Genomic DNA, 14,883 nt, shown 5'->3' on the forward strand with positions numbered 1-14,883 from the left:
AATATAAAGCAATGCAATACTTGTTCTACGTTCATTAAAGTTCGACAAATATGTTTTATATCCAAAAATAACAAAAAAAGGAAAATATATTGACTCCAAAACATTTTCATTTTTTATAGAAACTTAAATGAATATAACAACTTCCATCTCATAATATTACTAAATATCAGAATTACAGTGGATTATTAAATTTTTTTTTTAATATTTTGAAATGTAAACGAGCGTCTCTTGTCTGTAAGCAAATTTTTATATCAGGAGAAGCTTCTTTCAACGTCTACTGATGTTATTGGTGAGTACTTGAAAAGGACGGTCACACTTACTGACAATTCTCCTTCAATTTGAAAAGATGTTGCTTCACCTGTTAATATCCTAGAAATTTTCTTCATTGTTTGGAAGCCAGTGTAAAAATAAAAAATTATAAAAAATAACGAAAATTAGAAAAATTTAACAAAAAATTTAAAAAATGTTTTAAAATGCAAAATACGCCCCAAAATTTTAAAGAAAATGCCCTATAAATCTCAAAAAATGCTCTAAAGGACAAAGAATGTCTAAAAATGCAAAAAAATGCAAATGTCATCAAAATCCGGGCCTTAAACATTAGCTTTGAATTATTTAAAAACTAATACTATAGAAGAATATAATTAATATTTTGTCTAGTGCTTAGTTTATTCCATTGACCAAGGTTGTAGGGTTAGTTAAGGTTTGATGGTCATAGAGGAGAGATGACTAGCTTATAGAGATATTTGTGAATATAAGGCAGCAAATTCAGTTTCGCAGGAAGAAGTTTTACTTGTTTATCAATTTGGACAAAGCTTTGCTTTGTGTTGGTTTATTTCATTTAGGTTTATTTTATCAGTCTAATAATCAAATGTTTTATGTGAATTAAGTTTTTTTTTGTACTTACTGAAAATATACATAGAACATATAGTACAATTTTAGTTTCTGAGTAAAGGCCAAAGGAATTTAACAGTGAAATGAGGCTATAAATTAAATGGCCATCTCATCTTCAACTTTACGAGAGATGACCACTTTCCTTTAATGCGTTTTGGCATATCAAAGACTGAAATCCTTAAAAAAAATTTAAAAAGTGCTAAGAAAAGCGAAATCCTCATAAAAACATCCACCACTGCACTTATTATGTTTCCAAATAAATAAATTTAGTCGTGAAATCATGGTTAGCGTTTGGTTTCGTAATTTTAAAATGAAAGCTTATACAAATTATATCCTCAGATTTTTTTTTTAATTACAATATTATAAGGCTTATTTTCAAATTTATTGTAAGACATTACGAACCCTGTGTGTTTCATTCCGATGCAACAGACTTTACCTATTATCTGTTAGAATCCTATAATTAACCACATAATTTTAAAGAATGTAATTTTAAATTATACAAAATTTGAACGAAATCGCTCAAATAGTTTACGAGAAATCGTATTTTAAAAACGCTATATAATTTTTTAGCATTCGATTTCTCAGGAATACGTTTTTGTGTTGTATTCCTTTCCTATTTCCGGATTTGATTTCAGAAAAAGTACGTTTTTGTGTCTGATTTCGTATCTTAAAATATCTTTAAGACTAATTAATTATTACATTTGAGATCAACCCCTCGAACCATTTAGATTGAGTTTTAGAAGGTGAAGATTAAAAGTTATTTATGATGGTCCGTTTTTTATTTTGCACACTGTACCAACTTTTTAAAAAATATAGTAATTTTTCGAATATTATGGATTAAATCTTTATATTAAATGTTATTTATCTGATTCCTACTTGTTTTCCATGCCAAAATACATTTTTTACAGCTTATCGTAAGTTTCTCATGACTAACTGCAATGTAAAGAATAATTTTCCTTTTCCGTTACTGAATAGGGTATCTCACCTCGACATTAAGGAGGAATGACCACTTGAATTTTTTCCTTTCAAACATAGAAAATATTTGCCGAAAATTTTGAAAAGTTTAGTGTACTGTAAATTAGATTTTGTATAATAGATTCTTCTGTTTACTTATTTTTCAAGATAAAATTCAGTTCTTTCAGCTTAATGCAAGTTTTTCATAGTTAACCGTCTGAAATGTGTTATCTTTCATATTTTAACTTCACTTTTCCTTACATGACCATGTCACCTCGACATTAAGGTGAGATGACCACATTTTAGTTCAATTTCACGTAACTTTTTTCAGATTTTGTTCTGAATATTATTTTGCTCCAGGGGCGGATCCAAAAATTTTTCCTAGGGGGGGTGGTCAGACTCAGATACCCCCACAATAAATACTTTTTATAAAAAAAAATTTTTTTTATTATTTTTTTGAAAAAAAAACTGAGGGTTTTAACGCTAATCTTCTCATTTATTTTTTTCATAATGAGCAATAGAACAATACATAAATAATTCAAGTATTCAAAATCTTTAAATAATAAATGTAATTCGTTTTTTAGAAACTTTGCCAAATCTGTCAATGAATTTTCAACATCCAAATCAATTTCTAGATGTATTGTTTACATATAATTTCGATGCGCGTTCGGCGCGCTTCAACATTATTAATATTTACAATGAAACTATGACGAATTTCGTTTTAATCTTTTGGATTATGATTCTTGAAACAGTGAAGAACATAATTAGATGGAAAAAAATCGATTTTTCCTACCTATCTAATTTTAAAATATTTTATTTCTTTTGTAAACTACTAAAAAAATTTCATTTTTAAAAAAAAAGTTTGGGGAGAAGGGTGGCGTCATGCCCCTATGACCCCCTCCCCCATCGCTGGAACCGCCACTGTTTTGCTCTCTGTTCAAAATATATAGTGTATGCATGAGAATTTAAAATATGCATGAACATTTCTTGTATATCTATTCTTAGTACTTTTATTTCGATTTGAAAAAACTATGGCCAATCCTAAACTTACCCTTATACACAAACTCTATAGAGCAAATAAACTTGAAAAAAAAGCTCTGAGCTTTTTTTTTTTTTTTTTTTTTTTTTTTTTTTTTTTTTTGAGAAGAGTAGGTTTTTTTTTATAAATTTTTGTCCACCTCTCAACTTGCAACAATTAAAAAAAAAATTTTTTTTAAAGTTTCTATGCTTACTTTGCATGCTTCTTTTAAATATATTGATTTAGTGCATAATACATAAATAATTGGAAATTAAAAAATTACAAAGATATTCAAATACCTTAATGAACTGCAAACTTTTTTCATTAATTAAAACTAAAGATGTTTTTATTTTAAACAGAAATCAAGCAATTTCACAAATGCTTGAATCTCTTCCTTGTAATTTTATTAAAACATTTACATTATTTAGGCTTAGAAATTTATTCGTGACGCCGCTATGCATAGCCATTTCTCTTACAACACTGTATCCTTTTGAAATGGAGAAAAGTTCAGTTGTTGAGTTATTAAGATGGATAATACGAACGACATTGCTGAGTTGAAAACAACGCTGCATAATTTGTCTTCTCCATTTACGAACCCGTGTCTCCAGATAAAGAAATGCCCGGATTTTATCGTATTTCAACAGTTCTTCATAAGAGAAACGTCGTTAAGATGTCCGCTATCCAGAATGATGAATGGAAATGATATTTAAAAAAAAAGAAGTATCCAGTTAAATAAGATTAATTTATATAATTCTTCTAAACTATTTGTCAGTATGTTAAGTTCAGATGTATGGATATAGGCGACGACCATATGGAATGAAGGATTCTCTGTGTAGATTAATCTTTTTAACAATTTTAACCAAAATCATTGAAAATTCGAACAATTAATTAGAAAATTCGAACTACTTCTAAAAAAACTACTTCCAAATAAGGAAATTAGAACTACTTCTTAAAAATCCACCGTATCTTGAGATTGATCAATTAAACTCGTACAGATTTCAAGGTGGGTTCAACTGTCGTTGCGTGATTGAAAAATTCGGCTATTTGCAAAAGTCCACGGCATTTCGCAACGCTCCGGACCAATTTGAAAAGTTTTCAATGTTTTCTAATCTGTTCAATGTTTTTCTAAGCCTATCACATTCAGCCTATGCGTTTTTAGGTTAATTAGGATATATGTGAATAATGACTTAGATTGCAACTTAGATTAGCAAATTTTTTATATGATATTGCTTAGGCTTATTGCAGTGGACCTCAATCAGCCCTTAAGGTCAAGTTTAGCTCATCTGAAGCCAGCTCTGTCATACGCTCATTTGAAAATGGCGCAAAACGTCAATTTGGTGAAAAGTCACAGTTTTGTAAAACTGAAAAGCGTTTGTGGTCTAATTTTTAATATTTAAAAACTTTCTCCATTGCTGCATTACTTGAGCTAAAAAACTTTTTTCAGAAGCTGAGAATATTTTAATAATTACTAAACTGAGAGATTTTAATAATTTTCATGTAGGTAGAAAAATGTCCATAAATTGGCGATTTTTACAAAGGTTTTAATAAATTTTAAAATATTTAAGTTATTTGTCTGTTCTAAAACCCAGATAATTCTTCATTCTGGCAAGATTTGTATAGTTTAAAATCGTCACGCCTTTAAACTATGGCCTTTTTTCATTTACCTTGGCGACAGAACTTTGAAAAACAGCGTTATATTCTAGTCTTATTTTAAGGTACCTGAAATAAATGAGGATAGTTGAGCAATTATAACTTACTTTGAATTAACCTGAAAGTAAATAGGCTCATTGCAAAAGCCTAAAAAGCGTCGGGCTACACGGAAAATTTATTGCAAAATGACAGCGACTATTTGCTAAGATCCGGTTAATTAGGACATATTTCCAATTAGTTTACGAGACATATTTTGCCTTGCAATATAAAAATCAACGTGAGAATTCAAAATTGAGACTTTTACATATTTGGCATTTTTGTATGAGCTACATATGGCAAAAAAAAAAATTCTTTCAAAAACTTTTTTTTATTATTATTTTTTAAATTCCATTCTAGCATTCAAACATTAGCCATAGAAAGGAAATAGTTTTCAAGCTATTTTTAGCGCAACCTATTGTGAAACACTTATGTTTTTACAATTGCATTGCACTATTAAGTGTCTTGATCTCTTAACAATTTTATTCGAAATCTATGAAAATCTGAGCAATAATATAGTATATTAAAAATTTAACATGTGAATCTTGGGATTGATAAAAAAAGATTGTTTAATCCAAAACGTGGCAAGCTCAGTGCACATCATTCGATAAGAGAGGACACATAGTTTATTTTTATAACTTTTTGCATACCAAAAATCATTTGAAACTTTTTTATGCTAAAATGTAAATGATAAATTAATATATTACTATTCTTGATATATTAATGCTAATGATAAATTAATGCTAAAACTATAAATAACCATATGCTAGAAAATATATATATATTTTTTTAGAAAAAAAAACTTTTTTAAGTAGTCTAACAGATGCAGAACATCTATATCGCTAAAAATAAGAGATGATACTTTGCAAATTTTTCATCACGTTTTGCAATGCAGTAATCATTTAAAACATGTTCCAAATTAAAAAAGGGAGCATCAATTTGTCTGAAAATGCCCATATATGTCAAGAATATTAAATGACAAAAATTGAAGAATGTTTTTAGTTCTCAACATGCAAAGTTCAGAGAATATATATCTCTACTATAAATGAGGGCATTTTGCAAATTTTTTTATAATTTTTTGCTGTGGGGAAGTCAATTGAAACTTATTTTATATTAAAAAGTGAGCGTCAATATGCTTGAAAATAATAGTGTATGTCACAAAATATTTTTTTAAAAAAAATTTATAAAAAAATAAAAAATAAAAACTTACTCACTTTAACAGATGCAAAATAATGCACATAACGCACTTGCTTAGTTCAACACATAACTTAAATGGATTTTTTTATTTTATATCCGTCGTTGAACAGCCGTCTCAATTTTGGGTTTACGACTACTAATATTCAACTCCGTAGCCTCGTAATTTTGAATCAATCCAGAAGACAAGGAAACTCCTAGATCAGTACCCCCTGAGGTATTGATTTATAATGGGAACATGGAAGACTTTGCGACTCGACAGATTTAACGTGCATCAGTCACCATTTACTACACGGGGAGTCTTCGGCTGGCCTGGGATCGAACCTACGAACTCATGGACATGGGCCTAGTGCCCTACCAACCAGGCCATCCCGGCCCCAACTTAAATGGATTGAAAAGAATATGAACAAAGCTCAGGTAGTCGAAATGAATGACGCATTTGAAAAAAGTGGACAAATGAAAGCTCAAGAACATAATGGGCTCTAATTAAACTAGGCATAGCACAAAATGCTCGTTTTCAATGTCTGAAAAAAAGTAGCCAAATGAACTTTGGGAAAAAGAACGCAAAACATTAATTTGCTTACTTTTTTAAATGATACTAATAGATTTTAATCATTAGCTAAAATACAAGCAGTAGTCTAAGTAAAGAAAATCATATGTTACATCTTATTTCATTTTTTTTTTCAAACGCGCATTTCGAATTCTATAAATTTTTTTATACTCGAAATTTTGACATATGTACCAAACTAAGTTCACTAAAAATGTACTAAATATCAGATCTTAGTTTATCAATCGCTCAAATTAAGAGAAATGATTGTCGAAAACTTTCAACAGTTTAATGAAACAAACAAAATTATTTTTAACATTTCAAGTATAACTGCCAATTTTGAAGCAGAATAACCAGACATTAATGCCCCGTTGTTTATATTATAAAGAAAAACTTACCGAAAACTTAAATACAATCTTAGCGCACATAAATCATTAAGATGACACATAAAACATTTCTATTAATTTATATATTTATTTTATAAACATTCACCTAAACTATACGCTGTAAAAAATATTGAATAGGAAAGATAAAATATGAAATAAGTATGGGTTAAGAGTTCGATCATCAATTTTCGTTGACAAATTTATATCCGCAAATCGGAAGTCTTTCATCAAATAAACGTTTCAAGCTGACTTCGACAATAATATTGATAAGAACTACAATAATTAAAAAAAAAAAGAGTCTGAGACTAAGTTGCTGATCTTAAGAAGGTATGATTAAGATAGGTTGTGTTTATAAAAAATTTTATAATAAATTTAAGTTTAAATCATAAAAGAGTAAACTATATGTTACATTGAAATAAATTTTAAATTTATTATTGTGACGTATTCAAAACAATTTCAATTGTCATATACGTGAAGATTTTTATTCTGCGTAAAGAGAAATTTGAACGAAGGAAAAATAGTTTAGTTTATAAATTTCTTATTAAGAAGCTTTTATAAGAAATTCATAATAATATTAAATTCAAGCACTAGCACTTGGAATACATTTCTTGAACAACAAGGAGCTACAAAACACGCTCTAGCGGTTTGTTGCTCCGGTTCATTAACTGAATTTGGTTCATTAAAACTGGTTCATTTACTAAATTTGCGCTGACTAGCTGCAACCACAACAACCACCATCACAGAATCACAGGACCAAGCAATGCCCAAACTAGTTTCCAGAAGGCCGAGAGTCTCGGACGAGTTAGACTGCTATATATTCCCAGCTATATATTTATAATACGGCTGTATATTTAACTTTACAAGGTCAACCCATCCATTTACAAAAACATCGTACCTAAATAAAAACAGCAACATTTTTCACCAAAAAACTCTCCTGTACAATTCGAAAATGTGGCTTATTATTATATAACTCCAGCCGCAAGCCTTACGCGCCGACTGTGACAAACGTGCCAGCATGAAACGTTACCAATCAGGGTAAAAAAAATAAAACTGGAAACAGAACAAATACCTTAGACGGCATTATAATGGTTTTATTTATTTAATTTGCTTATCTCAAAATAAAAATTATATAATTACACTTTGAACTAACATTGATTATATATTCGTAATTAGATTAACATCGATTAAAATGAAAACAAAATAAATTCTGGCAAATTATCATTGTCAACGATTAAGCTACCGTGTTTTATTTATTTTCCTCTTGATTTTGATTTTGTTCAAATGCTTTACTCTCCCATCCCGAAGGGCTTAGGTATAATAATTATTCTGATTCATGATTTGAAATGAGTCAGTTAAAAGATTTCCCTGAAAGAGCCATTTAAGGTACAAACTAAATAAAAATGTTAATAATAATTTTAAAATTTTTGTATTACTTTAAACTAAACGTAATACAAAAATTGTATTACTTTAATTACTTTAAACTATTACTTAAACTAAATTTTAAGTTTTTAAAAAAAAAAATAAAATTAGAAAGTTTAATGAGACGAAAAAATGGTTTATAATATGTAACCCAAAAATGTTCTTCGCGTATCTAGAATAAAAAATACTGAAATAAAGTTTTCTTTAAAAAAAATTATTCTAGGCGCACGGGTGTGCATAAAAGGTTTTGGGATTACTCAGTTAAAGAATTGGCTACAAAATTTCAAATATCTTTTCTAACTCTAAACTAGCTTCACTGTCGTAACTCTAAATTTTGAAGATTCTGAAACCGAATAAATTATAAAATGAAAAAAAAAATATATTATAAATTATGTATTTATGATTACAATATTGTAGTTTTTAAGAATTAAAATTTTATTTTATTTTATAACCATCGTTGAACAGCAGACCCAAATTTGGGTTTACGACTACTAATGTTCAACTCCGTAGTCTTGTAATTTCGAACAAAATGCAGAAGACAAGGGAACTCCTGGATCAAATATTGGGAGAAATTTGCCTTCCTGGAGGACATTTTTTGATGGAACTAAACCGCATTTGCATTACATGGAGAGGAAGATCACGAGAACTTCCTACTATTAGCCTTACAGCAAGGGTACTCTAACTCGTAATCTGTCTACCACAAAGGATATTTCACTTCAGCACTGTGGTAGGTGCGAGCCGGGTGCGGAATTTGAATTTCAGCCATCGCTGGGATTACGAACTGCTCTATTCCCTGAGCCACCAATTGAAGAATCCCCAAAAATTGAAGATTTCAAGAAAAACTTAGGTTACTGCACAAACTAGTAACAATTGTTTTTTGCACAATATAGAAAATATACAGAGTGATGATTAATCACCGTCCTTAACGCGTATATTTGAAAAAATCCTTGTTGAAAAAGCCAGTAGAGAAAATATGCACGTTAGGTGTCATAAATTAGTGCTTAAGTAAGGATAAAACAAATCTGAAAGACAAAGGAAAATAAAAGGTACCTGTCCATTTTTACAACAATGAGATTAGATAGCCATCTGTTGCATTTACTAAGTTTTGAAAAATCAATAACGTTAAAAATCGGTGGTCCTTTCTGCGCGCAAAATCATTTTATGGGCATAAACAATTCTTTCTCCGTGGTCTTCAACTCTTATCAAAATTTGGCGACTCACTAATGAGGAAAGCAGGTTTAAAAATATCAATGCCCGAAGAAATTACTAAAAATTATGATTGCATTTACTCCATAGTTCCTTACTAAAATTTATAACTAATATTCACACCAGCAATGAAAATGTAATGACCTAATAGGACCACCTAGGTATACATTAAGTGGTCCGAAATTTTAATATGGTAGACAAACTTCAGAGAAAAGCTTTACAATTACATAATTTTTGTCAAGATACACATTATTAACTGTCATTTATTACATTTTAAAGCTGATAAGGTTCATTACTCCTTAATGATTGAATATTAAAATCAAAAGAAAGCTAAAATAATGTTAGTAAACAGATTTGAAATACAGATTAAATTGTTGAGACCAAATAAATAAATGAAGAAAACGGGAAAAGTAGGAACTAAAATATTTTATCAAAAATTAATTATCTAAAAATTATAGAATTCTAAATATTGTGAATTCTAAAGAGTTAAAAATAATGTTTTACTCATGAACAATTATACTGTCATTACATGAGTGCAAAGCACGGCACCAATTGCAAATTTGAAATTTCAACATTTAAATTTAAAAATATTTGTACAAAACATTTTCTGTTATTCCTTTTAAAACATAAATGAACTAAAATCTGATCTACTCGTAGAATAATGAAATTAGTACAATAATTTTTGTAAATGCAAACTAATAATTAATTATAAATTAATAATAAAAATTATAATTATTAATTAATTAATAATTAATTAGTACAGCAACTTTTTTTAAAAATTCGAATCAAAAAACTATTTTTCGCTACTATATTTTGTAACTTCCAAACTTATTTCACGATTACAATTTTGTCGCCCATGCGTATGATTTTAGCAACAATTATAGAACGTATGGCGACAATTTTCGTCATAATGATGTGATCCCCAATTTTAACAAGTAATCATGATTTGATGTAATGTTAAACAAAACAAAACAAAAAGGAAAGAATCTTGCTTTACACAATAATTCGACTTATCAAAGGAAATTTAAAAAAAAAAAAAAAAGTGCTGTTTAGTATTAATAAAAGCGATTTTTCTGCTTCCAGCAATGTATTATGAAAGATTGACAGCTCGATAATGTCACATGAATTTTTCATCCATTTAGTTCGGTGACAGAGGATGAAATTTATAATTTCCTTAGATTAATATAAGATAATCATGGATGATAATTTTTCATTACGCGCGAAAAAAATTTGCTGATATGCGCGATGATTCTTATAAAAACAGATGGCCAGCTTCAGATTCACTTAAACAAAAACACTGAGTAGTTTTTTTCGTCTAAAAAAAAAAATGTTTTGTTTTGACCCGTATGTCAAGCGCAGGTCTGTTTAGCAGACCCCACGTGTTTACGTTATCTCTGACTCACAACAGTTAGCTATAAAATAAACAGTTTTATATCAGGAGAAAAAATTTTGAAGGTTGAAAAAAATCGTGAGAGAATTGACTCTCTTCCTGATTTTCAAATGGAGTTTACGAACGATGAAAAAGTTATACGTTTGAAGCAGGACTTCTCGCACTCACTCATTTCAGTTCGGGTCGGTTTTTCACATGGAAAATTTACATTTTTAATCTTGATTAAAAACAATCATAATTTAAGATAATTTTAAGCTTGATTATAAACAATTATAATTTTAAGCTTGATAATTCAAGATAATATTAATCTTGATTGTAAAGAATCATAATTAAAGATCATAATTCTAATCTTGATTATAGACGATCATAATTTAAAATTATAATTTTTATCTCGATTATAGATAATTATAATTTAAGATTAAAATAATAATATTGATTATAAACAACCATAATTTAAGATTATAATTGTAGTAATTGTAATTACACCTAAATTGAACAACGGTTGTACGCAAAAATGACCCTATGGTAACAAATGATGATAATTATATATAATTTTGATAACACAAATAGTTTTATTCATAAACAGTTACAGTAATTGCATGCAATTCAAGACAAAACCAGATTAAGTAAAATCGCAGTCAATTACGATTTGTCTAACTATGGTATGTAAATGTAACATGTTACATCAGTACTCCCCAACTTTTTTAATGCAGCTGACCGGTCACTAATTTACAATCCAGCGGCTTTTAACGACTCGCTTTTTAATTTTATTTTTTTAAGATCTTGGCTGCTGTTGGTTCCAATTATAATACAAAGTTTTATTTCTTTTAAAATTTCTTCATCCGAACTAAGACAATGTCTTGCCATTGTCTTAGTTAATCATTTTTTATTATTTTTTTTTAAAAAAAATTACTAAATAAGGGAACGGGTCGTTAAATTTCGCAGGATTGGCAAATTCGCAGCCAGGTCAACGTTTGATAATTTTATCATACTATAGGTATCATAATATGCGCATCATAATATAGGTCACAAATATACATATCATAATATAGGTCATAAATATAGGTAGTTCAAATAAAGATTATCTTATCAAATATTCAAATGTAAGATTGCAGCCAATCAACAGTAACGTATCAAATTAATAGTGCAAAAGTATTTTTTTTAATCGAATGTAGCATTCGAAAGAAGAAAAAAAAAAGAGTTGAGTGCGGTTATGCTGCTCCAAAAGTAAACAAGTACTCAAAGAAACAAAATAAGAGGATGCTAAAAACTTTGTCTAATGTAACAAAAAGAAAAAAAAAGAGAAAGGAAAAATCAGGAAACAAACTTTTGAACTTTGTCGATGTGCTAGGCATTAAAGTGCATTGTAAAATACAGAATATTAAAAAGGGAGCAAATCAGTCAATCTGCAGCTAAACTAGTTAATATACACAGTAACGGCTTTCGAGATTTAGTTGTTACATAGCAACCAATAATGAAATTTAACTTTATATTAACCAATAGTAAAGTGCAATAACATAGATCCATAATTTAAAGTTCGGCCTAAAGGAAGCAGAATCTTAAAAATAAACACAAAATTTAAAATTTTTTTAATAATAATATGTTGAAAAGATAATTTCACATTTTAATTAGCAATAAAAACGCATTGCTTATAGTTTGACTAGTCGAAATATCTGCATATTTCTTTCAAGTAGTAATTACAAAAGTAATTTTTTTTTATTTTTAATAGGCCTACGTCATTTTTTGCAAATTTTCTTTTCATGTACGGTGGGCAAAATATTATTCGATGATATATGGATATTCAATTCGATGTAGTGTAGAGACATATTTTTTTATTATTCTCTTAAAAATTTTAATTTCTACATACATTTTTATGTATTCCAGTAATCGCCCCGTTCTACATTCTTTAATTTATGAAAGAGATGACTTGAAAAATATCTTGATTGTCAAGATCTCTTTTTAGCTCTATCATGCCACTTATAAAATTAATTAGTTAAAAATATTTCCTTTACACTTAACATTTTTAATATTTTAAAGAAACTTAATACTTATTTAAATATAAGATGTTAATTATAAGCATAATTTGTTTATATTTCGCACTGAAATAATTAAACCCGGTCAAATGACAAGATAGCTGTTTATTTCCGGATTTTTTGTATTTAGTTTTTATTAGTTAACGTTTTCGAATACTTAGCCATTTTAAACCCGTTATTAAAGAATAACTATTCCCAATGCACTGTAATGACATAAGACTTAGGTCACGTAAATTACACACACACAAAAAAAAAAAAAAAAAAAAAAAAAAAAAAAAAAATGGAGCATAAAAATATATACCCTTTTCTACCTTATTCGTTGGATAAAAAAAATTTTGTTCCAGTTTTTTTTTTACTTTTTTCAAATTAAGAGTAGTTATTAAGTAACTTATAAATTAAAATCTTGTCTAAAAGTACTTCGCTTGCTAAAAACACTTCCAATATTTCAATAAAATTTTTATAAATATTTTCATTTAAAGAGTAAGTTATCTGCAATTTTTTTTCACTCTTTGAACTAATGTAAAGTAATCTAAAATAAAGTGGCACAAACACATAAGTCGAAATAATTGTTTACTTATTTCTGCACTCTTTTCCGTTCAGATAAATAAATCGTTTTCAAAAATCTTATCAATTCAAACCTTGATTTAAAAATCCAAATGCACTGCAACTGCAAAAATAATGCATCATAATTTTGCCCACGATTTTTTTTTAAATGGGGCAAAATAAAAAAAAATACTCACCCCTACTCACCTCATTGATGGGGTAAAAAAAGTTTTTGTAGGAGCTTCTTTTCTTGGTGCACAAAAAAAATTCTTCAACCACTCTCCGCTGAGTATTTGCACTTTCTACTCACTACTAGGATGGAGGAAGATCTAGCGTACTACGAAATGGGGGGTGGGGGTGGTGCAAAAAAAAGTAAAAAAATAACTATAACTTCTGAAAACCCGCAGACGATATTTTCTGTAAAGATATTGTGATTGCGCACAATCACAGCGCAACTTTTCCCGCCAGTCGAGACCGAGTCATAGACTGTCCGGCATGTGCGGAACACGCACGCGCGAGGTGATTTGTTTTTGTTCGAAAGGGGGTGTTTCTGTCTTATCTTTCATCTCAAGAATTGTTGAAAGAAGGGATGAAGAAGGCCCCTAATACTAGTGAGAAATAAAATTGAAAAAAAATTGCTATAAATGACTGTTGAGTGGAAATGATTTATCTTTCATGGTTGATTAGATTGGTTGAAAAGAATTAGAACATGGCATAATTACCGTTCTTTCTATTTATTTTTGAAAATTTTATTATTTGCAATTATATTTTATCAATGTAATCATTTATATGCAACGTATGTCCATTATAGAATTAATTGTGAAAGGGAAATAAAGGTTTCATTATAATTTTTTGTATTTAACTGTATTAATATTGTGCCTCTATGGGGTAAACTGGTTTTAATACTTTTTTTAACTTAAATTCAAAAGATGAGTAAGTTTAGAAAAAGATTTGCGATTTTACAGTAACTAGTGTATTTGCCAATTTTTCCTTTTCCAAAAATGCACTTTTTCGAAAATGCAACTTTAAATTACCAATTAAGTTGCTACGTAAGTTATAGAAAATAATTTTTCTTCCCTAATTTTAGTTTTAGAGCTTTCGTAAATTGGAAAATTATCACATGTAGGAAAAAACATTTATTTTAAGGTGTTGATTTTATGTCCTAATTGGACGCTATACAGAGGGAGAAACTCTTTATGGTAAATTCTTTTTCATTTGCATAAGTAATTTAAAATTAAAAACACAGAAAAATTTAGTTCATAGAAACCTAAAGTAAACCGGAAGTTTCAGAGTTTTTTTTTTTATTTTAGGATCAAGAGCAAATGAAATGCGATAGGATTATTTTTCCATAATTTGTATGAATTTTTGATATTTTGAGCAAAATTTTTCTCAGCATTTTTCTCTCTTCTTGAGAAAATTTTTCTACATTTGAAATTTCTCGATTTACTACAAGTTTTTCTTGAACTTGCTTTCTCTAAACTTTAAAAGGCTTTTTTGTAGATAAAAGCAAATTACGTAAAACTGCGTCCAATTTGCAGCCTCAGTGAAAATAATTCATGCAAAATGAAACTTCAAAAATTATAAAGCAATTTTTAAGTTCACGCTATTTTTAAAGA

At 28.5% G+C, this 14,883-nt stretch overlaps 1 protein-coding gene across 13 annotated transcripts in view; it reads right to left on the bottom strand.

Annotated features, from left to right (window-relative positions):
- LOC107456799 (collagen XV/XVIII-type protein multiplexin) overlaps positions 1 to 13,737 on the bottom strand; it is a 233,474-nt gene extending 219,737 nt beyond the window's left edge. For 10 of the 13 annotated variants that reach the window (XM_071178380.1, XM_071178383.1, XM_071178381.1 and 7 more), the window contains exon 1: positions 13,475 to 13,613. In XM_071178380.1, coding sequence (XP_071034481.1) covers positions 13,475 to 13,479 — 5 coding nt within the window. In that variant the 5' untranslated portion in view covers positions 13,480 to 13,613. Of the gene's footprint in view, positions 1 to 13,464 lie in introns of all 13 variants that reach the window. The other 3 variants (XM_071178384.1, XM_071178382.1, XM_071178385.1) reach the window with 2 other exon arrangements.
- Positions 13,738 to 14,883: the final 1,146 nt, after the last annotated feature.

The sequence above is a fragment of the Parasteatoda tepidariorum genome, chromosome 3 (genome assembly GCF_043381705.1).
Source record: "Parasteatoda tepidariorum isolate YZ-2023 chromosome 3, CAS_Ptep_4.0, whole genome shotgun sequence".
Lineage (NCBI taxonomy): Eukaryota > Metazoa > Arthropoda > Arachnida > Araneae > Theridiidae > Parasteatoda > Parasteatoda tepidariorum.